Source organism: Neophocaena asiaeorientalis, unplaced genomic scaffold, assembly GCF_003031525.2.
Source record: "Neophocaena asiaeorientalis asiaeorientalis breed wild unplaced genomic scaffold, Neophocaena_asiaeorientalis_V1.1 scaffold504, whole genome shotgun sequence".
NCBI lineage: Eukaryota > Metazoa > Chordata > Mammalia > Artiodactyla > Phocoenidae > Neophocaena > Neophocaena asiaeorientalis.
The window spans coordinates 7,254,808-7,278,667 of record NW_020174438.1 but is presented as its reverse complement, the minus strand read 5'-3'; the positions used below and the strand labels follow the sequence as shown (position 1 = coordinate 7,278,667).

The window sequence follows — 23,860 nt, the reverse complement described above, 5'->3', positions numbered from 1 at the left end:
TGTCTACAAAATTTACTTTGTGGGTTATTGATGATAAATGAATAGTATTACTTTATGACACCTATCATGACAAAAGTACTTGTAAATTAAAATATTTCCCATATTTAGAATAAATATTTAACAGAAGTAGACTAAATATTCCTATTAAGAGACAGAGATTGTTACTGTAGATTAGAGCAAGAAAGCAAGCAAGAAAGGAAGGAAGGAAGAAAGAAAGAAAGGAAGGAAAGGCGGAAGAAAGAAACAAAGGAAGAAGGAAAGCTAGGAGCAGCTGAGACAAAATCTTGCCATAAACCCCACCCTCAGCACTGTGACCACAGTTGGGAGGGAACTCACAACCCCAAGTTTCTCCCTGAGGAGTGAAGGGTTTTAACTCCACACCAGCCATCCCATTTTAAGACCTGCACCTGAGAGACAAGCCCCCAGAACATGTAGCTTCAAAAGCCAACAGGGCGGGCTTCCCTGGTGGCGCAGTGGTTGAGAGCCCGCCTGCCGATGCAGGGGACACGGGTTCGTACCCCGGTCCGGGAAGATCCCACATGCCGCGGAGCGGCTGGGCCTGTGAGCCATGGCCGCTGAGCCTGCGCGTCCGGAGCCTGTGCTCCACAACGGGAGAGGCCACAACAGTGAGAGTCCCGCATTCCGCAAAAAAAAAAAAAAAAGCCAACAGGGCTTGTGTCCATGAGACCCACAAGGCTATAGCAATCTGAGAAGCAGTTCTTAAAAGGCCCATGCAGCCTCACCCACCCCACAGCCCCAAGGCCCAGAAAAAGGGCCCTGAAAAGAGCTCAGAGGCACTGAGGCAGCTGAAAAGTGCTCAGGCTTTCTGTGAAGTAGGCCTATTTGCTTGTCTTAAAACATTAGCCTGAAGGGCAAGCATGTAATTTAACACACATCTCTCTCCAAAGACGGAGGCCAGCGGGTGCCATCTTTGCACTCTCCCTCTGCCTCACTCCAGCTCACAGGTATCTCTTGAGAAGGAGCTTATGTACTTGTCTGGTACCCTGATTTTTGAGGGTTGTCACCCAGAGGACACCTCTTGGTCACCTGGTTCTGGTGGCCAGCAAGGCTTATGCTCTAAGGTCCCATAGGTCTGCAGTAAACAGAGAAGGAGTTCTTAACTGGCTACCTCCCAAGGCCCAGCAGAAAGGCAATAGACTAAGTGCCCAGTCTTTCTGTAAAAGAAGCCTGTTAGCTTATCTTCATAGACGCAGCCTTAGGGGCAGGCTTCCTATTAAACACACATCTAAAGGCCCACTGTAATCCTCTTCAGAGACCTCAGACAGTAGGATCTATCTTTGAGCTCTCCCTCTGCTGCACTCCAGGTCACCAGTATCTCCCAGAAAGGAGTCTCTGCCCATATCTGTTGCCCCAGGTGCTGTGGCTGCCACCCAGGGAAAGCCCCTGGATTGCCTGGCTCTGCTGGCCAGTAGTTCTTATGTTCATGGATCCCTAGGACTATAAAAAATGGAGAAACATTTCTTAACTGGCTGCTGCCCCCTGGGGCACAGTACAGAGACAGCAGACTGAAATGCACCCCTGTCTTTCTGGGAAAGAGGACAATAAGCTTATCTTCATAGCTGTGGCTTAGCGGGTAGGCTTCTAATTAAACACATGTTGAAGGGCTGACTACAGTCCTCTCCAGCGATTGGGGAATCTAGCAGGTGTCATCTTTGCCTTCTCCCTCTGCTCCTCCCACAGGGCATCAGTGTCTCTGAGAAAACTTGTATACACATCTGGTACACTGACATTTGTGACTGCCATCCAGAGGATGCATCCCTTGATAGCCTGGCTCTGGTGGCCAGTGAGACACGTGTTCATGGGTTCAGTGGGATGGTAATAAACAAAAAACAGTTCTGAACTGGTTATCACTCCAAAACTCAACGCAGAGGGAGCAGATAGAAATGTTCATCTCCCAGTCTTCTCCTGAAAGATGTATATTTGAATACTTTAAAAGTTGCTGCCTACAGGTCTGACTTCCAATTAACCTGAATCTAGGTGCTAACAGGGATTCTCCCCTTTGGGACACTGATGGCTCTTGGCATACCCTCAACTACTGGGAGCCCACTAACAATAAAGTAGGTTGCTTGGACAATCACAAGGGTTTGAGAGACAGCCAAGAGCTAGAGCAGCATTGAACAATAAGTTTTATCTCCTATATGATGCCACTCCTTCAGACTGAGCGAGGTGGCTGTTTTATCTAATGTATAAAACCCCACACAGAGTCAAGGAAAATGAAGAAAAAGCGGGATATGTTCCAAGTGAAGAGCAAGATAAAACCTCAGGAAAAAAGACCTTATGAAATGGAGATAAGTTATTTACCTGATAAAGTTTAAAATAATAGTCATAAAGATGCTCACTGGGCTCAGGAGAACAATGGCTGAACAAAGTGAGAATTTAAACAAAGAGAAAAAGAATTTTTTAAGTAGCAAACAGAAGTCACAGAACTGAAGAATACGTTAACTGAAGTGAACATTTTACTAAAGGGTCTCAGAAACAGACTAGATGAAATGTAAGAAAGGATCAGTGAACTCAAAGATAGGTTAGTGGAATTCAGTCAGAGCAGCAAAAAGAAAAGAGAATGAAAAAGAATGGAGATAGCTTAAGGAACTTAAAGGGCACATCAAGCAGAGTAACATTTGGATTATAGGAATCTCTCCAGAGATGAATGTAATAAGAGACAAAGAAGGTCATCACATAATGATAAAGGGCTCAATCCAACAATATTTGTAAATATTTATGTGCCCAGCTAGGAATACCAAAATATATAAAGCAAAAATTAAAAGACCTTAAGAGAGAAATCAACAGCTATACAATAATAGTAGGGGACTTTAATATCCCAACTTCATCAATGGATAGATCACTCAGATAGAAAATCAATAAGGGAACATTGGCTTTAAATAACATCATAGACTGGATAGACTTAACACACACATAGAGAACATTCCATCGAAAAACAACAAAATACACATTCTTCTCAAGTGCACATGGAACATGCTCAAGGATACTTCATATGTTAGGGCACAAAACAAGTCTTAATAAATATAAGAATATTGAAATTATATCAAGCATCTTTTCTGACCACAGTAGTATGAAACTAGAAACCAGTTACAAGAAGAAAACTGGAAAATTCACAAATATATGGAGATTAAACACCATGCTACTGAACAACCAATGGATCAAAAAAAATATAAAGAAAAAATTTTAAGAAATACCTTGAGACAAATGGAAATGGAAATACACATAAAAAAACTTGCAGAATGCAGCAAAAGAATTTCCAAGTGGGAAGTTCATAGCAATAAATGGCTATAATAAGAAACAAGAGAGGTCTCAAATAAACAGCCTAACTTTGAACCTCAAGGAACTAGAAAAAGAAGAACAAATGAAGCCCAAAGTTAGTAGAAGGAGGGAAATAACAAAGATCAGAGTGGAAATAAGTGAAATAGAGGTAAAAAGATAATGCAAAAGATCAAAGAAACTAAGAGCTTGTTTCTTGAAAAGAAACACTAAATTGGCAAATCTTTAGCTAGACTCCCCAAGAAAAAAAAAAAGGACTCAATCAGAAATGAAAGGGGAGATGTTACAACTGATACTACAGAAATACAAAGGCTCATAAGGGATAACTACAAGCACTCATATCTCAACAAATTGGACAAATGGGTGGAAGAAGAAATGGATAAATTTTCAGAAACATACAGTCTACCAAGACTGATTCATGAAGCTATAGAAACTCTGAACAGACCAATTACCAGCTAGGAGATTGAATCAGTAATCAAAAACCTCCAAAACCAAAAGTCCAGGACTAGATGGCTTCACTGGTGAATTCTACCAAACATTTAAAAAAGAATCAATACCAATCCTTCACAACAGTTTACAAAATATATGAGGAGGGAATACTTCCCAACTCATGTGAGGTCAGTATTACCCTGACACTGAAACCAGGAAAAACAATGTTTGTGAATAAGGATAAGAGAGGTAAAAATTGACTGAACAGGTAAGAAGAAGTCAGACCATTCAGAACTTCTTTTTGACCATGTGATAGATTTTAGATATTAATCTAAATGCAGTGGACCACCACTGAAGCATATTAAGCAAGGGACAATTTTTTGAAAAAGATAACTATGTCTACTGGGTAGATAATTTATTGTTAAGTGGCAAGAATGTAAAGAGAGACTGGTATAGGAATGGCAGAAGATCAGGTAAAAGCTGATGATGGTTTAGGATTGAAAAGGTGTCAAGGCCTACACTCATATTTCTTGCATGAGCAGTCATGTTGATAGAGATACCTTTCACTGAAATGGTAAAGTAAGGAGGACAAGCATATATGGCTGTAGAGGCATGGCTGTGAGAGAGGTCAAGAATTTAGTTTCCAGTTTCTCAAAGAGAATACAATATAGTGTATGTTTAAAGTAATATAATAAATACTGAAAGATTCGGTAAAACCGCGGTAACGGTTACTGAACCCAGCTCAATCCAAGCGTAAGAACTTTCAGTCCAGTGGGGAGCAGACATATAAACATTAGGACAATAAGTAATAATACACGCATAATGGTTAGAAGTAGTAGCAAAGTAAGAAGTATAAGAAGGAATGGGAGCCAAGGTTTAAGATTGTATGTGAGATAGGCATTCCAAGACAAATAAGTAGTAAGTGCAAAGGGTACAGAAGTAAGTCTTCTTAATGTGTAAAAGTGTAAACTCTGAAGCCAAAATGCCTGGGTTGTAATCCTGGCTCTCTTCCTGAGTAGCTGTAAGACACTGGACAAATAACACAGCATATGTTGACTCCGTGTCATCTATAAAAATACAGATAATCACAGCACCTATTTCATAACATTGCTGTGAGGTTTAAATGAATTAATATATGTAAAACACTGTTGGACACTTAAGAAGCACTATGGAAATGTTCATTATGCTGATATAATCATGATAATGACGATGGTGATAGCAGTGGTAATAATGATGAAAATAACACGGGAGAGATGTCTGGAGGAGATGAGGGTGGGGAGATAGGCAGGGGCTAAATATTCAAAAGTCTTCTATGCCAGGACTCTGAAACTTATTGTGAACTATCTTCATTTAAAAGTTTTAAGCATGAAGTAACAATCAGCTATGTGTTTGGAAAGACTTTCCTGGTAGTATTGTGGAGAATGGGTGGCTAGGGGACAAAGCCTGTGGGACGGAGACCAGTCAAAAGGCTTATACAATTGTCCATGAGCTATATACTCAGGGCAACACAAAATTACTTCTTACTCTCAGAACTTGAAGTCCTCCATCAAAATGGGTCAGCAGAGGAAGCAGTAAGCAGACCTGACTGCTAAGAGTAAACTCACTGCTTCCCTGGATCCCACCCACTCCTGTAAGCCTGCAGGCCAGTGAGGACTTGAGCTTCAAAGCTGGGCTGCTTGCCAGCAGGAGTTCATTAAGTGTGGCTCTGCAGCCTGAGTTCATTAGCCCTCTCCCCAGATCTGATCCTGTCTGTTCACCTAAGCTCTCCCTCCAGGCCCCAGGAGGAGGCCACTGGGAGCCTCCCTCAACTGTGTTCCCTGAACAGCAGTGTGTCTCATTAACAGCTTTTTAATGAGGTCATGGTGTGTGACTGCTCATTAATAGGCTGGTTAGTCTGCAACCCCAGGGGTGGAAGAGACTGAGGATAGAAGCCAGGGGGAACAGAGCTCAGCCCAGCTAAGGCTGAGGAGAGGGAGAGAGAACTAACTCCCTTTAGGGAGAGATTCCAGCCCTGTACTCTTGGGTCTCCAGGGTCCCTTCCAGCTCTCAGTGACTATGACTCTGCAGACTGAAGTCTGCAGGGACCAGGGACAAGGGTGGGAGGAATTTCAACAGAGTCCAGTGACCCCAGGCTTGGACCAGCTCTTGGTCTAGAGAGACTCTTGAGGAAATCAAGTACTCTTCAGGTTTTCTTTGATGCTTGTGTAAAGGGAATTTCGCTCTTGAAACTTTTTATCATCTTGCCTTCCATAATCATGGATTCCTTTGCTACCCCCTACATGCCCAAGGGCAGATTCTTTGTGCTGTTTTCCAAGTCCTTTTAAACTATACTGGTCCTAGGAGTTCAATTGTTGGCCCTCTTCTCTCTGCCTTGTGTACTATCTCTTAGAGATCCCACCATTGCCAGGGTTTCAGCAAATCACTACTGTGAGATGAAACTTCGGTATTGGCTTATATCTCCCACCAGGATTATTACTAGTGCCTCCTAATTGGTCTCCCAGCCTCCAGTCATACTGAAGATTTTCATATACACCCCATTCTCATTCATCCTTCTCACTGTCTCCAGAGTTCTTTCTAAATACATATGTGATGATCTGTCATAATCATGCTTTAAATCCTTACAATTTATCCTCATCTTCACAATGAAACTGTGTTCTTAGCATGTCATACAAGCCCATGTATAGTCCAGCTCAAGCTTATCTTTCCAATCTCGTTCTTTCCATACCCCAACCCTGCAGTTGAATGCATAGTCAACAACTGTCACACTGATCTATCTTCTTTCCCCTTATACCAAGCATTTCTAGTTTCTCTAAGCATAGTCTTTTTTTATTCTCCTCAACAATTTAGAGTCTGAAAAACCTGGATTCAAATCCTGTGTCTGGTACTTAACAGCTATGCAAGTTCATAAAAATAACTCTAAATATCTATCCTTATATTTCATAATCTGTACATGGGATATAATATAATTATATAGCAATTCATAACCAAAATTAATACATAATAATATATAATAAAATTAAAATTACATGAGCCAACCACTTCCACTCATGGAGCTGTATGATCTTTCTGTAGTATCTTTCAACTGAAAGGGGGGGATTGGTTATGTAGAATTCTCAAGGATGTTTGCTGTAATTGTAACATGAGAAATCTACTTAAATTCTATCTCCTCCCAGGAAGCAGGGTGAATTAAGTAACATTTATTGACAGAAAAATCTGTTACATATTTTTAAATAAAGTATTAATTATTCCTCATGGGTTTCATCACAATTTTTAAAATAGGTACTTGTTTCAAAAAAGCAAGTAACTTGTTTAATTGTCACAGCAATTTAAGTGTCAGAGCAAGAATATTAATCTAGGTATGAATCCCAAATATCATATACTTTAAGATTGGGATTGGCATATGTACACTAATATGTATAAAATGGATAACTAATAAGAACCTGCTGTATAAAAAAATAAATTCAGAAAATTCAATAAAATAAAATAAAAATATTGCATATTCCTTCTTCTAAAATACAGAGGTAGAAGCTCAAAAGAAGTTGTATGAAATAAGTAAATAAAATAATGTTTTACACAGAGATTAAAAGAGCTCTTAGGAGAGTGAAAATTAGCAAAGAAAACAAAACACAACAAAAAACAATGTTGAGATCAACTTCAGTGGAAATTATCTGATCTATTGTGTGATGAGCTATTTCTTTGGGAGACCTAAAAGTACTTATAAAATTACTTTTATTTTCTGAATGAAGAAGATACCTGGCACAGAGTAAGCGTTCAATAAATGGTAGAAATTATTATTAACCTGTTGTATCTTTACACAATTTTTTCTGTCTAAAATTCCTCCCTCTCACCACCTCCTCCCCGTACTAAGTTAATTTATACTTATCTTTCAAGATTCAGCTCTAATTTTATTCTTTGGAATACAATTCTAAATGTTTTTCTTCTAGAAACACTTCTAATTCCCCTAGACAAAGCTGAGGTCACTTGCCTTTGTCATACATATCTTGGTCTTATATTACTACTACAGCATTTAAGATAATGTAATTAATTGTATTTTACATGCATATCTATCAGGTGAGTATAAGGACAACCTCTCATTATGTTCAAATGCCTTTGCCTGGCACTCACTAATACTCAATAAATGTCGGAATGAATGATTAAGACCCAGATCATTACCTCTAGCAGTGATCTCTCACCCAAATGTGTTTCATGTTTCCACGTGCCTCCAAGACATTTCTGCTTAGGCAGCAAGGTATCTGTCTATCACAATGCTCTCAAACGAATGTATGAAATAAACTTTTATGAAAGATGCTTCCTTCTCCCTAATAACAGTGACAATAAACACAGCAAAGATATTTTCCACTAATTTTCTCCCCCAAATGATCTTTTACTTGTAAATATGTTTTCCTCAAAAGCCCCCCAAATTTTAACCCCCAAAGCCCACCAGAATTGTTATCCAAAATGTCCACAAAAAGATGTAAACACGACTATCCCTTTACTAGTAAACATACGTTGTTTGTGAGGGTTTATTTCCATGCAGTGATATAAACAAGCCACCCAAAAGTGATAACTATCTGCTGTACTCCGAAGTTTTAAACAATTTACGTTACCCATAACGTAACGTATGAGGACACTTTGAGTACCAGCAATCAAGGATGAACGATGCACCCATGAGTTCATAGAAAGAGGAAGAGGTGCACTTGAGCACTCAGGCACCCTACTCAGCATAAAAGTCCAAACCATGCAGAACATGGATTAAGGATCGGAGCTTGTTGAAAGCGTGCTGAGCTGGTTAGCGGAGGGTTACCTACAGATGGTAAGTCAACTCCAACCCCTGTGTGGTATGCCTACATGATGAAATTCTGAACTCATGGTTACTTTGAATAAAACACAAACTCATTCTCCAGTCACTACATCTAGTCAATGTTTTTCTTATTATTTCCCCTTCTTTTTAATTTAATTTTTCATTGATTTATTTTTACATCCCATCAGGGAACATGTATATACCGAGTTCTGAGAGTACGATGGTGAACATACGTGCTGCTGTTTAGTTAGTGCTCATCCAACTAAGTGGGTCAGAGAAGTAAACAGATGATTATGAAATTAAAACATCATTCAAGGTACTTTACTCTGCTCCAATGCTACAACTTGATAATCGGTATCATAGGAGTATACAACCAGTCTTCAACTCCTGCAGATTCTTCCTTGGCAACACTTTTTATTCATCCCTGTTGAATAAAAATTCATTGCCATTGACATTGGCTTGTTACTTATTCCTCTTTTTGATTCCCCCTTTTGTTGCCATATTCTTTCACTTAATCAGTGAACATTTACACACTGAATCTTGAAGGTACAACAAAAAATGAACAAGGCGCTGCCCTCTAAGAGCTCCTATGCAAAGTGCTTTACTGTGTAATAGTTCTACACTTTGATAAGTGCTATCATGGAACTATTCAACCAGTCTCTAAATCCTGCTAATTCTTCCTTGGCAAAATTCTTCCACATCCTTTGTTTCAATTCTCATTTACATTGCCACTGCCATTGGCCTAGCCAGGCCATTGTTCCTGAATTATTACTATATAAGCTTCCTCACTATTCTCATGGCTTGCATTCTTTCTTCCCAATCATGCTTTACACTCACTGCTAAGTACTGATTTACAGAATCCCTCAATTAAGAGAGGATTAAACAAAGAATTCACAAATAAATATATTATTATACAATGCTACCACTGCTGTGAAGTAAACTGATAAAATTCTCTGAAGAAGAATAAATGGGACTCCTAATACAAGGAGGTCAGGGAACTCTTTTCTGAGGAAGTAACAACAGAAAATCAGAAAGTGGTATCAGAAAATTGAGTAGGAGTTAACCAGGTGAAAATTAGGAGGAAAAACATTAGACTCAAATGAATTAACCTATGCAAAGATCCTAATGCAGGAAAGTTTAGTGAATTAGTGGAAAAAAAGGAAGCCAATCTGACAAACATTAAGTGTAATTGCAGAAACGGTGATGATAGCAGTAATCAAAGTGATGTGGTCATCTTACAGTCAACTGGAATGCCCCTTCCTCTCCCTGATGGAAACCTTCAAGTCTCAAGTCAAACAGTACTTTGATGAAACCTGCTTTGTATGACACACACCAAGGCTTGGAATGTTTTCTATACTTAATTGCATTTCCTTTTCACATCAAGTATTGGGACAGGGAGTAATTTTAATATCTTTCTCTAGGTCATAAGGCTAAAAATTAATAGGGGAGGAACCAGAATAAAAGCGTTGTTTTGTTTCAAGTGTCTTTTATTTTTATTAAAAATTTAATAAATGTGCATAAAATTAATTAAGTACAAAATAATATACAATCAAAATATCTCCCTCTCAGGGTTGACCTCTGTTCTTCCCCACTTTCCTTGCCCAAAGGCAACAACTATTATCAATTCTTTGTGTATCTTTTGAGAAATTTACTGTTTACATATTTTATATGTAGGTTTATAATATTTATTTCTATTAAATAGATGTAATTTGTGTAATGTGTATACAATCTCCTTCACCCTGCTTTTTTTCAAATAAAAATTTATCTTGGAGTTTATCCCACATTAATATATTCACAGTTACATAGTATTGCAACGGAAAACCTACAATTTTTAATCAGTTGCCTATTGATGCAATTAAGACAATTTTTACAATATTTTACTGTTAAAAATTGTACTGTAATAAGAAACAGTATAACCTTTCCTGTGTCTAAAATTGTATGACTCTTAAAACCTGAATCACTAGCTCTATCCTGTACTGCTCTCTAGGCTTCTCAAAACCCAGTAGCCTCAAGTCACTTGATCAACCTTTGGACAAGGGTTTATATCTTCTGCTTGTACAACTTCCTTAACAATGACCAGCCTACTATTAACAAAAAGACAAAAAGATCCTGTAATAAAGGAAGTCTATTTAATTGAGCCCTTTCTTTCAGCAGTTTTCTATTTCTTCCATCCTGGATTTTGTGTATAGCAACTACTTAGTCTTAAGTTCTTAATTGTTTATTTGTTCAATGCCTGGCTTCCCCCATTTGAATGTAAGCTTTATGAGCACAGGGACTTTGTTTTGTTCATTCCTCTCTCTAAGGGTCTATAACAATGCTTGTCATGTAGTAATTAGTCAGTAGTTGTTTTGAACAATTACTGGCTCTTGGGAAAGTTATTATAACATTATATTCATGATATAGTAATATATATGCTGTAATAGAGTACATTAACATCCTTGTTAATATATCCCACCCCATCATACCAACCCTGTAAAATAAGCATATTATCTTTGTCTAAGCAATATGGAAACGGAAACTCAGAGAGTTTAATAAAATTGCTAGGCATCACAAACCAGAGAGTTCTAGTGCTGGGGTTCACTTAGGTCACTCAGAATCCAAAACGTTTGTGCTTTTCTCTACACGATCCTACATTCCTAGAGTACGGTTTTCCTTTCTTGAACTTCATCCAATTGCATCTGACGTTCTTTAGGGTCCCAAAGGACAGTGGAGTCAAGAAAGGTCAGTACCCTTGAGGAAGGGAAGGAAGAGGAGCTAAGGTGAGCCCAGAAACACCTGGGGGAAAATACAGATGCCAGCACTTCACCTGGCCCTGAGGACAAAAGAGGCACAGCTGGGAATAGATCTCCTAAGTCAGGACTGGGAGCGTGGCCAACCCATCTCGTCTGCTCACTCACGCCTGACACAGAGAAGGCAGCAGTGACCTGGATTCAGGTCCAATTGCAACTGCACCTCAGATGGAACTCAAATCCACAATCTTAGGGCTGAAACATCACAACTCATCTCAGGACTTAATGAAGCTCAGGTTCTTTATGTCTTGGCACAGAAGGAATTCAGCAAGAGGCAAAGTGATAGGTAAGAAGTAGATTTATTAATATAAGATGCTTGTGGCAGGCAAGAGGGCTCTGCCCCCAGAACTAAGTGGACTACATTTTTATAATCAAAGGAAAAGTGGGGAGGGAGAGAAGACCACTTTCTTCCTCTTCCTTTGTAAAGATGTTTCAGGAAAATGGGGCACAAGAGGATGGTCATGTCCCAGGTCTCAGGCAAGTTCCTGGGATATGCCACCAAGTGAGGGTCCTTGGCTTCATGCAGGAAAGAATTCAAGAGTGATCCATAGTAAAGTGAAAGCAGGTATATTGAGAGAGATACACATTCCATAGGCAGAATGAGGTCCAACTCAGAAGGTGAGAACGGTCCTGAAATATGGGGTGACTAGCTTTTATGGGCTGAGTAATTTCATAGGCTAAAAAGTGGGAGGACTATTCCAACTATTTTGGAAAAGGAGCAGAGATTTCCAGGAGTTGGGTCATCACCCACTTTTTGGCATGTTACTGTTGGCCTCAGAACTGTCATAGTGCCTGTGGGGTGTCATTTAACATATGCTAATGTAGTACAGTGAGCACATTGTAATACAGTACGGCTCAAGGTCCACTGGAAGTCTCATCTTCTGCCACCGCGGACCTGGTTGGTTCTAACCAGTTTTTGTCATGACCGATTTTTCTCAATGGCTGTGTTATTCTTTAAGGATTGTGCCCTGTTCCATTCCCTCCTGTCTCACAGCTGTTAATTGTTCATCCAGGACAGGAAGTAAGACCTCCCTGGTTCCTCTTCTGTTCCTTCTGACAGCCGAACCAGAGTTCCTCAAACACTCAGGGGAGTTCATGAAGCATAGGTGTTAGGCAGAGCTGAACAAGGCAGATCTCCCTATTGGGCACAGGTAAGGCTCTTACCAAGGGATGAATCAACCAGGGTCCCCTCTCCAGATTCGGTTGCTCAACTAGACAAGGTTTGGCAGGGTTTGTCATGACACCTAATTCTATTCCTATGTCCACACTGGAAAGATCTTATCATTTTTCACCTTCCTGTGACTCAGTTTCCACTTTCTGTGTCATAAGATAAGTGAGATCTGAGACCACAAGAAGATTGAGATTACCCAGATTATTTTCCAGTTCTGACTCTAAAGCATTCTGGCTCAGAAAAATTCCAGTCTCTGCAGCTTTGACAGAACATATACCTCCTGAAGTCCTGACTATCCTCTAATTAACTCAGAGAAGACTTGCCTCACTGGAACATGCACAAGGTAGATCACATCAAGTACGCTATTTCTTTAGGACAATGCTATGGGTGCAGAAAGCCTGGAAGAGAGGGTTCCTCCTCCTGGGACAGCTAATGATTAGCAGAAGAATGATGTTCTGGAAGTTCTGGAGGGACTAGCAGGGAGCCTGAAATGTCTTTTGATTGTGTTATGTGGTTTTGTTTTTTTGTTTTTATTTGTTTCCTGCCTGAATGCTTAAAGGAAATTTTCCCTGTCCTAAACATTTTTTTAAATAAATAGCACAAAGATCAAGACATATTGGTATATTTCCATTATTTTCTGTGTGTGTGTGTGTATTAAGGAATGCTTTCAGTTAAAAAAAAAAGAGTTAGCTCAGTGATTTTTATTTTTTATAATATTTTCACAATTTCAATTTTATATTTTCATAATAATGTACACCCTAGATGTTCTGCACATCTTTAGCCAACTTCATTTTCATCCCTGTTGCTTAGAAAGCCATCAGAGAATTTATTAGGTGCCCCTACTCCTTATACATTCCCCCCAATAAGATACTGTATACTTACTGTATCAAGACCTTCATTGTGATTTAATATAATTGATTATTTAAATATCTCCTCCATTAGATTCTAAGCTTCAGGGAGAAATCAATCATCACATTGCCAGTACCTCAACAGAAGTGGAATAAATATTGAATTTTTTCATAGCGTTTAAGATTCCAGCTCTTATTTAATATAGTCCAGGTTAATTGTTTATTCATGAGTATTATCTTTCAAATATTCACTCTAATGTTCTTCTTATTTTTCACGGAATTTTTGTGGGAATATGTTTCTTTTTTCCAATTTGTCTACTTTAGAAAGAGAAGTAGTTGGAATCTCCTGGGACACACTCTAGTTAGTTGTGCTACAGTACTCCTCTCAGATCTTAATTTTGAAAGCCAGTGGATATTCTGGGTCCTGGCAATGAAATGTCAATTACAGCTTTGCTGGACTGAGGAGAAAGATCCTAAGGTTGTTACTTCATAATCTGATTAGGAAGAAGGAATAGGCATTATATGATATAAAATACTATACAGCTCTTACATTGAAAGGAGGGAAAAAAGTGCATTAAAACCACTACATTCTATAGACGTTCTTCCTATGTACCCCCTTGCCACTTTTTCTCCTATTTGAGTCACCTCAAAACAAAACATGACTTTTTCTACTAATATACACTCTCAAGTTATCTTAGGATTGAAGTCTTTAAATGTATACCAAAAAGGTAAGTACAGCTTTGGGCAGTAGATGGAGAAGATAAACACCATGAATCTTTGAAGAAGGGGGATATGTAATAGGTATACATGGAAAATTTATACTGTTTTCCATCTAACTCCACTCCATTTCTGCAGGACACCTTTCATTTAACCCTGCTAAAAAGGTATTAAGTGTGCAGCAGAAAATGGGTGTGTGTAAAATGATCCGAGTTGTTTTAGCAAATATGGTAACAAAGTGGAAAATGGATCACAAAGAATAAGAGTGGGGAACAATAAGCCATTTCCCATTTCAGAGCTCAGGCTCTGGCCTTTCTTCCTTGTGTCTTTATTCTTAGACAACACAAGGCCCTTTCTCTTGCAACTGAAATCCTGATCTTGCCTCTTTCTTTCCCTGACACTAAGAAGGAGTCTGAAACACAAATCCAGAATCTGACTCTTCCAATTGAGAATCTCTCTCTGTGACCACAGCTCGGAATTCATTCCTATATCAATGGCTGAAGGAAACTGGACAAGATTTAGTGAGTTTATCCTCATGAGTTTCTCTTCCCTACCTAGTGAAATACAGTCATTACTCTTCCTGATATTTTTAATCATCTACCTGGTCACCCTGCTGGGAAACAGCCTCATCATTCTGGTTACCTTGGCTGACCCCATGCTGCACAGCCCCATGTACTTCTTCCTCAGGAACTTGTCTTTCATAGAGATTGGCTTCAACTTAGTCATTGTGCCCAAGATGCTGGGGACCCTGATTGCCCAGGACACAACCATCTCCTTTCTTGGCTGTGCCACTCAGATGTATTTCTTCTTCTTCTTTGGGGTTTTTGAATGTTTCCTCCTGGCCACAATGGCATATGACCGCTATGTAGCCATCTGCAATCCCTTGTACTACCCAGTCATCATGAACCCTAAGACGTGGGCAAAACTGGCTGTTGCCTCCTGGTTTGCAGGCATTCCCATGGCTACTGTGCAGACCACATGGCTCTTCAGCTTTCCATTCTGTGGCACCAAGGTGAATCACTTCTTCTGTGACAGCCCACCTGTGCTGAGGCCGGTCTGTGCAGACACGGCACTGTTTGAGATCTATGCCATTGTTGGGACCATTCTGGTCCTCATGATACCCCGCTTGCTGATCCTATGTTCCTACACTTGCATCACTGCCGCCATCCTCAAGATTCCATCAGCTAAAGGGAAGCGCAAAGCCTTCTCTACCTGCTCCTCCCACCTCCTTCTTGTCACCCTTTTCTATGTATCTTTAAGCCTCATCTATTTCCGCCCTAAGTCCAATAATTCTCCTGAGAGCAAGAAGGTGCTATCACTGTCCTATACTGTTATGACTCCCATTTTGAACCCCATAATTTACAGCCTGAGAAATAATGAGGTGAAGAATGCCCTTGTCCGGACCTTCTACAAGGCCCTAGGCCTTAGAGACTGCATCCCATAGACATTAAGAAAAAGACTAAAGTCTTTCGAATAGGGAACAATCAGTTTGATACTTAGAATTCCTCTGCCTCTGCCTATCTCCATTGTGATGAAACCCAGCTGCTGAAATGACTATTGGAAAGCTCAGTGAAAACAGCACAGAGGTAGTTTAGACCTGTCACTACCACCTGGAAACCTCCTCTGCCTGCCCATTATGGACTTACATTCTTTTTCTCGTCATCATTTTAACACTTCCGTGGCCTAGTAATTCCAGATATTCACATTCCTGTGTGCACACTGTGAACAGTATGAAACTGCTTATAATCCTAACATGGGAACACACATAGTAAAAGAGGGCACAACCCATCAAAAATCGCCTTGTGACTTTGTCTTCCTTTGGGCAAATCTGACTGCATTCATCAGATAGGAAACCCTATGAGTCCTCCCAATGCATAACTCTCCTCACTGCCTTATTTTAGTTCTCATGTCCTTGAGGGAGTGTTCGTTCTTTCAAGCTCACTCATACGTATTGTATGGCTATAGGAAAGTGGGTCAATAATTCCCATACCTATACCTTTATAAATCCAACAGTGATTTATTCCTCATTCTATTTATCCCAGGAAGAATGACCTGAGCTTCCACAGGCTCTCTCTCTAGATTTGGGGTTTCAGTGGTTATTTGTTTAATGATCATTCTTAATCATTAACTTAGGTTCTTACACCTTGTTGAAGTAATATCATAAATTTCAATCATGATGCTGCTTTCATTAAGGATTAAAATGGATCCAGCTAACTCCACCATAGCTCTTCTTTAACCACAAAAAGATTCCTCATTCTTTTTATAACTTCATAGTCCTCTGCTTTGTAGATACACCATAGTTTATTTAATGAGTCTTTTACAATTAAAAGAAAAACTTTATGCATGTGCCTTTTTATGCTTTTGCCAGTGTATCTGACATATGGAAATCTAGAAATTGGATTTATTGGGCCAAGTGTAAATACATATATGGTGTTGCTATATTGGCACATTTCCCTCCAAATTGATTGTACCATTTTATACTCTCAACAGCAATTTATGAGAGTTCTTGTTTCCTCACAGCCACATCAATAATATTTGTCATCAATCATTTGCAATTTTGCTCATATAATAGGTAAAGAAACATAATTAAATTTTAATTTGAATGAATAAATCTTGAAGAATACAGAGGGAATACGTGAGTAAATCAGAGAAAAGTCATGCATTTCATTTAGACTTCTGAGTTCATGGGTTAGATGATTAGCAGTTGGTGATGTCTTGGTACTCTATTTTCTCTACTCAGAAGGTTCTTTTGACCTTCATTTTAGCCAAATCCATCTCATCTTTCATGGTCTACTGCAGTTCCTCAGGCAGCATAAATTGCTTATCCTACATGCGTCTATTCTAAGTTTGTCAATACCCAAGTTAAATTCTGTGTCTACTATCCTGTACTTATTTTTACATGTTTGTCTTCCCCCAATGTACCTGTAACTCTTTGAAAATGAATACCGCACAAATGTTTCTGTTTTACTACAGCATAGGCATTCCTGGAAACCTTATGTTCTGCAAAACTCACACCAAAATACTATGGAGAAATAAGGTTAAGGCAGATCACTGAAAATATATGCAAATTTGAAGCCAGAGCATTAACAGAAAGAATAACTGGTACATGGAGAGACAACATAGACTGTCCAGGCGTGCAGCTTAGAGAGGCTGGAGATTGCCACAGGAGATAGTCAACATGCACAAACAGTAGAATAAAATTGCCAACGATGGTTTATTTAGAAAAAGAGTATTTGGTGCTGAGACAATGCAGATGGATGTGATGCTGTAAACCAGTGGGGCAGCCCTTATATGGCCACAGGAGTCAGTACCACTTTCCAGGAGCCGCAAGCTACACAGAGCAAGGGGTGCCCCTTTCTGTGGATGAAGCCTAAGGTACAGGCATACTTTAAAAATTCTCTTAAAAACAACTAAGAGAGTTCCTGGTGCCAAGGTCTCAGGACATTTACTTAGATATTGAAGGCTATCACTTTACTCAATCTATTCTGGTTTGCTTTGGCCAATTAAAAATTACATACAATGAAATTATTTTCCGTTTTTTCAATAATATATGCAAGATAAATAAATGAATGGATAGTCTAGCTGAGAAACGATGATGACTTGGAATAGAGTGGTATTAGTAGAAATTAATTCAAAATATCTTTTGCAGGAAGAATTGATAGGACTTGATGGTGCATTGCATGTGGAGAAATACACCACTCAAGAGAGGGGGTTTGATTCTAGAGCTAGACCAGTTCCTATGGTAGAGCACAGGTGTTCTGAAAGTCTAGGGGAGATCCATAAAAGAGGTACAAGAGAGATTTTTTTTTCCAGAAAAGTCAAGCCTAAAGCTTTTTCCTTCATATGCCTGTTATGAATCCGCTTTCACTTTTTAGGAACATCCACCCAAACATGCAGTAACTGATCTTTCCTTGTGACCAGATACTTTCATCATAGGCCAGGTTACCCCAGAATTGGATATGGAGCCAAGGATTCAAGTACAAATTATATATTAAGGAGAAACCATTAAGCGAGTGGGGAAAGTGAAAGGGGAATGGAGAACAAGATAAGAAAAATAATTTCAGGGGAAATCCCAGTTCCCTTATGGATCTCCAGAGCATAAATAAATCAGAGTTTGTTCTGCTTCAGGTCATAGGAAGGAGGCCTTTTTATACTCCCAGTTGTAGAGAAGAGGGAGAACTAAAGCCAGGTCGCCAGTGCCCGGGGGCATTCTTCTGAAGGTCTCATTTACAAGCTGTTAGAAGTTAGCTTGCAGAAGCTGACACAGAAGGTTGCACTGAGCTGGGCAAAATGACTCAAGGACAGCATCCATTACAATCTGCCTTTCAGACATGCTTTCTGTCATCTGAGTGTTCTGAGTCAACCAAAAACTCCAAGCTTTTAATCAGAACATTAAAAAATGACCACTAAAGAAATGGCCACTGAAACCCCATGACGACCTTGTCTTGTTCCTGATCTTAGAGGAAATGGTTTCAGTTTTTCACCACGGAGAGCAATGTTGGCTGTGGGTTTGTCATATATGGCCTTCATTATGTTGAGGTAGGTTACCTCTATGCCTACTTTCTGGAGGGTTTTTATAATAAATGGTGTTGAATTTGTCAAAAGCTTCTTCTGCATCTGTTGAGATGATCATATGGTTTTTATCCTTCAATTTGTTAACATGGTGCATCACATTGATTAGCGTATATTGAAGAATCCTTGTATTCCTGGGATAAACCCCACTTGATCTTGATGTATGATCCTTTCAATGTGCTGTTGGATTCTGTTTGCTAGTATTTTGTTGAGGATTTTCTCATCTATGATTATCAGTGATAATGATTATCAGGCCAGTGTGACTTTGCAACAGACTGAGGCGCGCCGTGCGTTCTCCCGGGGAAGTTGTCCCTGGATCCCGGGACCCTGGCAGTGGCGATCTGCACAGGCTCCCGGGAGGGGAGGTGTGGATAGTGACCTGTGCTTGCACACAGGCTTCTTGGTGGCTGCAGCAGTAGCCTTAGCGTTTCATGCCGGTCTCTGGGGTCCGCGCTGATAGCCGCGGCTCGCGCCAGTCTTTGGAGCTCCTTTAAGCGGCGCTCTTAATCCCCTCTCCTCGCGCACCACGAAACCAAGAGGCAAGAAAAAGTCTCTTGCCTCTTCGGCAGGTCTAGACCTTTTCCCGGACTCCCTCTCGGCTAGCCGTGGTGCACTAGCCCCCTTCAGGCTGTGTTCACGCCGCCAACCCCAGTCCTCTCCCTGCGCTCCGACCTCCGAAGCCCGAGCCTCAGCTCCCAGACCCCGCCCGTCCCGGCGGGTGAGCAGACAAACCTCTCGGGCTGGTGAGTGCTGGTTGGCACCGATCCTCTGTGCGGGAATCTCTCCGCTTTGCCCTCGACACCCCTGTTGCTGCGCTCTCCCCCGTGGCTCTGAAGCTTCCTCCCTATGCCTCCCACAGTCTCCGCCGGCGAAGGGGCTTCCTAGTGTGTGGAGACCTTTCCTCCTTCACAGCTCCCTCCCAGAGGTGCAGGTCCCGTCCCTATTCTTTTGTCTCTGTTTTTTCTTTTTTCTTTTGCCCTGCCCAGGTACGTGGGGAGTTTCCTGCCTTTTGGGAGGTCTGAGGTCTTCTGCCAGCGTTCAGTAGGTGTTCTGTAGGAGTTTTCCACATGTAGATGTATTTCTGATGTATCTGTGGGGAGGAAGGTGATCTCCACCTTCTAGTCCTCTGCCATCTTGAAGGTCCCTCTGCTTGGCTCTTTTACCCAAACGTTAATCAATCGCACATTTAGAGGGGATTCCATGGTAACCATTCTACAGTTACCATGAACATAGGTCCAGGAACAACACACCTCAGATTGACTTTGCAGGGGAAGACCTCCCCAGTGAAGAGATATCTAGTAACCAAAGTTCTTATTTCTTTCATTCATGCATTCATGCATCCATGGAATCATTTTAAAAGTATTTATTGAACTCTTATTTCATTTTATCTTACCATTTTATCAGAGCAATGGCTGACACATAATGTGTTTTAATACACACTTTTGCATCTGTTACTATCCTTTTAAAATTACTGGAACTGCACTACAATAGACAAACTCTAATCTGGGGTAGGAGGATCAGAGAAAGCCCTCATTCAAACAACATGTGCTAGATGAGGTGATGTAGACAAGGACAAAAAATTAATAGTTGAAATTGGTGACTTGGCTGTCATTGATGATCTAGATGAGAGCTACTTCAGTAACAGCAGAAAAAATAAGAAAATGTAAGAAGAAAGTACAAAGACTACCTTAAATATTGCCATTACCAATAGTTGCCATCTCCACCTTCCAAATTCTGGAATCCTAAGCAAATAAAATGATGGCTGTTTTAAGGCACAGAGTTTTGAGATGGTTTGTTATGCAGCAATGGATAACTGAAACTCTTGAGAGAATTGTGCTCCATCACATTCAAATAGATTCCTGTGCGGCTTATTCACATTACCAACAAAAACTACTACCCACCCTGGTGGCGCAATGGTTGGGAGTCCGCCTGCCAATGCAGGGGACACGGGTTCGTGCCCGGTCCGGGAAGATCCCACATGCCGCGGAGCCGCTGGGCCCGTGAGCCATGGCCGCTGAGCCTGCGCGTCCGGAGCCTGTGCTCCGCAACGGGAGAGGCCACAGCAGTGAGAGGCCCGCGTACCGCAAAAAACAAACAAACAAACAAAAAAACTACTACCTCTCCTGCTATGGAGGGAGAGGGGGAATAAAGGGCCAAGAAGCTTCTAAAGAATCATAATAAAGATGATGTATCAGTCAGGGTTTGTAGTTGCAAGTAACAGAAACTGGCTATGCATGATTTAAGCTAAAAGGAAAAATACTGAATAATAGTCATTCCGACTCTGCAGCCAGAATCACGGGCCAAATTCATTAACACAAATTCATTAACACGATGTCAGCTAAGGACATCACTGCCATTTGGCACTAGGTGGCGCAGTTTACACTGCCAACACCCTCAGCACAGGCCCTGCTGCTGGAGCTGCTAATTCCCTGAACCTGGAAATTGGAATGTTGTTGCTCTCTCTACCGCTGACAAAAAAAGAGAAGAAATTGCTGACACTACCTCAGCCAGGTGACCAAGGTTAACATAAATAGTGTTAAGTCCTGTTGTTAGTACGTTCCCTTGAGATGATATGATGGAAATAGCACTTTATGATCAGAAGATCCCTCAAACCCATAACCTCAGTCTAATCATGAGAAAAACAGACAAATTCTCATACATGGGCTTCATATAAAATATACAACCTGTACTCCTCAAAACTGTAAAGGTAATCAAAAACAAGTCCCCAAAACGGTCACAGCCAGGAGGAGCCTAAGGAGACAAAACCTAAGCAAATTCAAACAAAGTATAAAGTTTAGTTAATAATAAGGTATTAATCTTATTTTCTTAATTGTAGCAGATGTGCCATAATAATGTAAATAATAACAATGTAAGTCGATAGTGGGAAAAGGGGGGTAATATCAGAACTCAATGTACTATATCTTCTCAATTTTTCTGTACATCTAAACCTGACCTAAAAAATAAAGTCTGTTTTTTTAAAAAGAAACTTTTTGGTGTCCTTGCTTTTTCACATCACTAGCTCTTAATTCAAAGTCTAGACTGGGTATATCTAATTGATCGAGTCCTAGCTGCAGTGCAGACAAAGGAAGTTAATATTAGATGTATTCAGTTTCCATGGATGGAGACAGGCTTCAACTCCCTCACAAGACTCAACAGAAGATTATAATTTTAGACAGTGTATTCAAAGGATCAGAAGCCAAAAACTGACAAATGTCCGTAACACATGGCCCATGAAACCAAATCACCCCTATTCATATCTTGACTATCTACAAATTCCAGACTGACCAATGCAACTCACAATCTACACAACACAATATTCTGAGGATGTGCAGAACACAGAACATTGGGTGAAGAAATACAATAGCTTAGCATATGGAATGCTTCCACTGGTCGTTAAGCCAGTCTTCATTTGATTGCGTTTACTAATATATTTTCAATTGCTAGTACAGTATTTGCCACATATTAAATTCTCAATAAAAATTGGCTGAATGAATATATAAGTGGTCTAGGAAAAGTGTTGGCTTAACTCAGGTCAAGTTTTCTCTATATTTTTTTCTTAAATACAGAGAAGATCTGGATTTCACAATGATAGAAAAGAGTGGAGTTTGTAGCAAACAAATCTATGCATCTTAAGGATCTAATCCCAGATGGCTTTACAATGAAAGTCATATATTGAGAGAAACCTTTAAAATTGTGCCATTAAAAAATAGCTGGACTTTAGTGAGGTGATTGCAAAATGAAAATGGCCCTTCTTCAATTAGAAAGCAGTGTCTAGGCCTCTGTGGACCTTTGAAGACACATGGTCAGAAACCTCATATCTATAAGGTATGAGAGGAAGGCTGGTCATTCCGCTTCATACTTGGCACCCTTTCCATTTCCCTGAAATCTTAATTAGCTAAAGACTATGTTTGAGCCTGTTTACTGGCAATACTCACAAGTTAAAATTTTTATTTTGCCTAGCTATTAACTGACTTTTATAAAGGTCAACCCCATCACAAACAATTCATGGCACACACCATACTCCCAATCTTGGAAAATATCATTCCACAATTCTGGCACATCTTACTAATGACCCTCTAAATCTTGAAGCGTTGAGTGAGTAGCAGTGGGACAAGTACGAAGTGATCAGAGCTTGAAGCTCAGCTTCGCTATTTTTAGTTTCCATAAATTTGGGGATGATAATCTCTTCTTTATAGTGTTGTGGTGATGTGTGAGATGACATTTATAATTTGCTTATGATAGTAATGAGTACGGAAGAGGTTGGTTAAAACAAAAATCTGGTTCCTATCTTGTTTGATCTAGATTTAAAGCTCCCTTCCTGGTAGACAGTCCCTGGTTTACTAGTTTGAGTTCTTCCTCTGGGGCTCAGTCCTAGACTCCTCCTCCTTCTACTGTTTTCTCTCCTTCTCCCTGCAGTCTCATTCTCCCCCTGCCCCCCCCCATAGTATCGAGTACCATCTACCCGTTACTGACACAGATTTTACAAATCTGGCCCCATACACCTCTAAGCTCTCACGTCCAATTTGACAATGCTTCTTGGATGTCACAAAGTATCTCATATGTAACAAGCCAAAACTGGACTCACGATCTTTTGCAGGATTTTCTACCGCGATGCAAAATTGAATAAATGAGTGAATGAGTGAATCAGCAAGTCAGTAAAAAAACATGTTAAACCATGTTATATACAAGACCATGTCTTTTCAAAATTACTTCACTGTTTTTTGATTCCAAGAAAATGGAGGAGGTGGGTGGGTGGAGTGAGAAGGTAAAAAAAATTTGGCCAGTTCTCCTAGATGGGGATGGAGGAGGCCACAGAAGTTTGACAAGGCCTTTTCCCACCTACCCTAAGCATGGCCCTTGGTTCCTGGCCCTAGGGTTGGACTCACGTCTATGAAGCGGGCGGGGCCTGGGAAAGGGGCGGGATGGGCAGAAGCCCCACCCCGTCTACTTTACAAACTTGGGCCGCGGGGGCTTCTGGGGGCTTCCACGGATGGTGCGCGTGCGCGGGAGTGCGCCGGCCTGCGTCTTGGTATTTAGTACATACTGAGCTGGCGCTGGCGTGTAAGGGACAGGTAAGGGCCGCGCTGCTTAGTTGCGGCGTGATTACTAACGCAAGCTCCCTCCCCGGGCTGGGAGGGCGACTTCTGAGGCTCCTCTGAACTGGCTGGGTGTGACTGAACCCATCCCTGGCTAGGAGCGGTTGTTTGCAGGTATCACGCGGGTCAGCGGGCGGTGA

The 23,860-nt window shown here is 40.6% G+C and overlaps 2 protein-coding genes across 4 annotated transcripts in view; both read left to right on the top strand.

Annotated features, from left to right (window-relative positions):
• ZNF215 (zinc finger protein 215) overlaps positions 1-23,860 on the top strand; it is a 145,381-nt gene that overhangs the window by 98,422 nt on the left and 23,099 nt on the right. Inside the window, exon 1 of one of the 2 annotated variants that reach the window (XM_024757103.1) lies at positions 23,602-23,834. The exons of the other annotated variant lie outside the window; for it this stretch is intronic. The gene's annotated coding sequence lies outside the window, so the exon portion shown is untranslated. Of the gene's footprint in view, positions 1-23,601; positions 23,835-23,860 lie in introns of those variants that run through there. 2 annotated transcript variants of the gene reach the window in all.
• Positions 8,821-15,496, top strand: OR10A5 (olfactory receptor family 10 subfamily A member 5). Of its 2 annotated transcripts, XM_024757105.1 has the most exons (3): positions 8,821-8,843; positions 11,090-11,102; positions 14,579-15,496. In XM_024757105.1, exons 1-3 carry the CDS (start codon positions 8,821-8,823, stop codon positions 15,494-15,496), a joined length of 954 nt encoding a protein of 317 aa, XP_024612873.1. The 2 variants fall into 2 exon arrangements, with proteins under 2 accessions (XP_024612873.1, XP_024612874.1); XM_024757106.1 differs by lacking the exons at positions 8,821-8,843; positions 11,090-11,102 and having other exon boundaries at positions 14,537-15,496.

Coding starts and splice junctions, on each gene's coding strand:
- OR10A5 (XM_024757105.1), top strand. CDS start 8,821: ATGAAATTAAAACATCATTCAAG.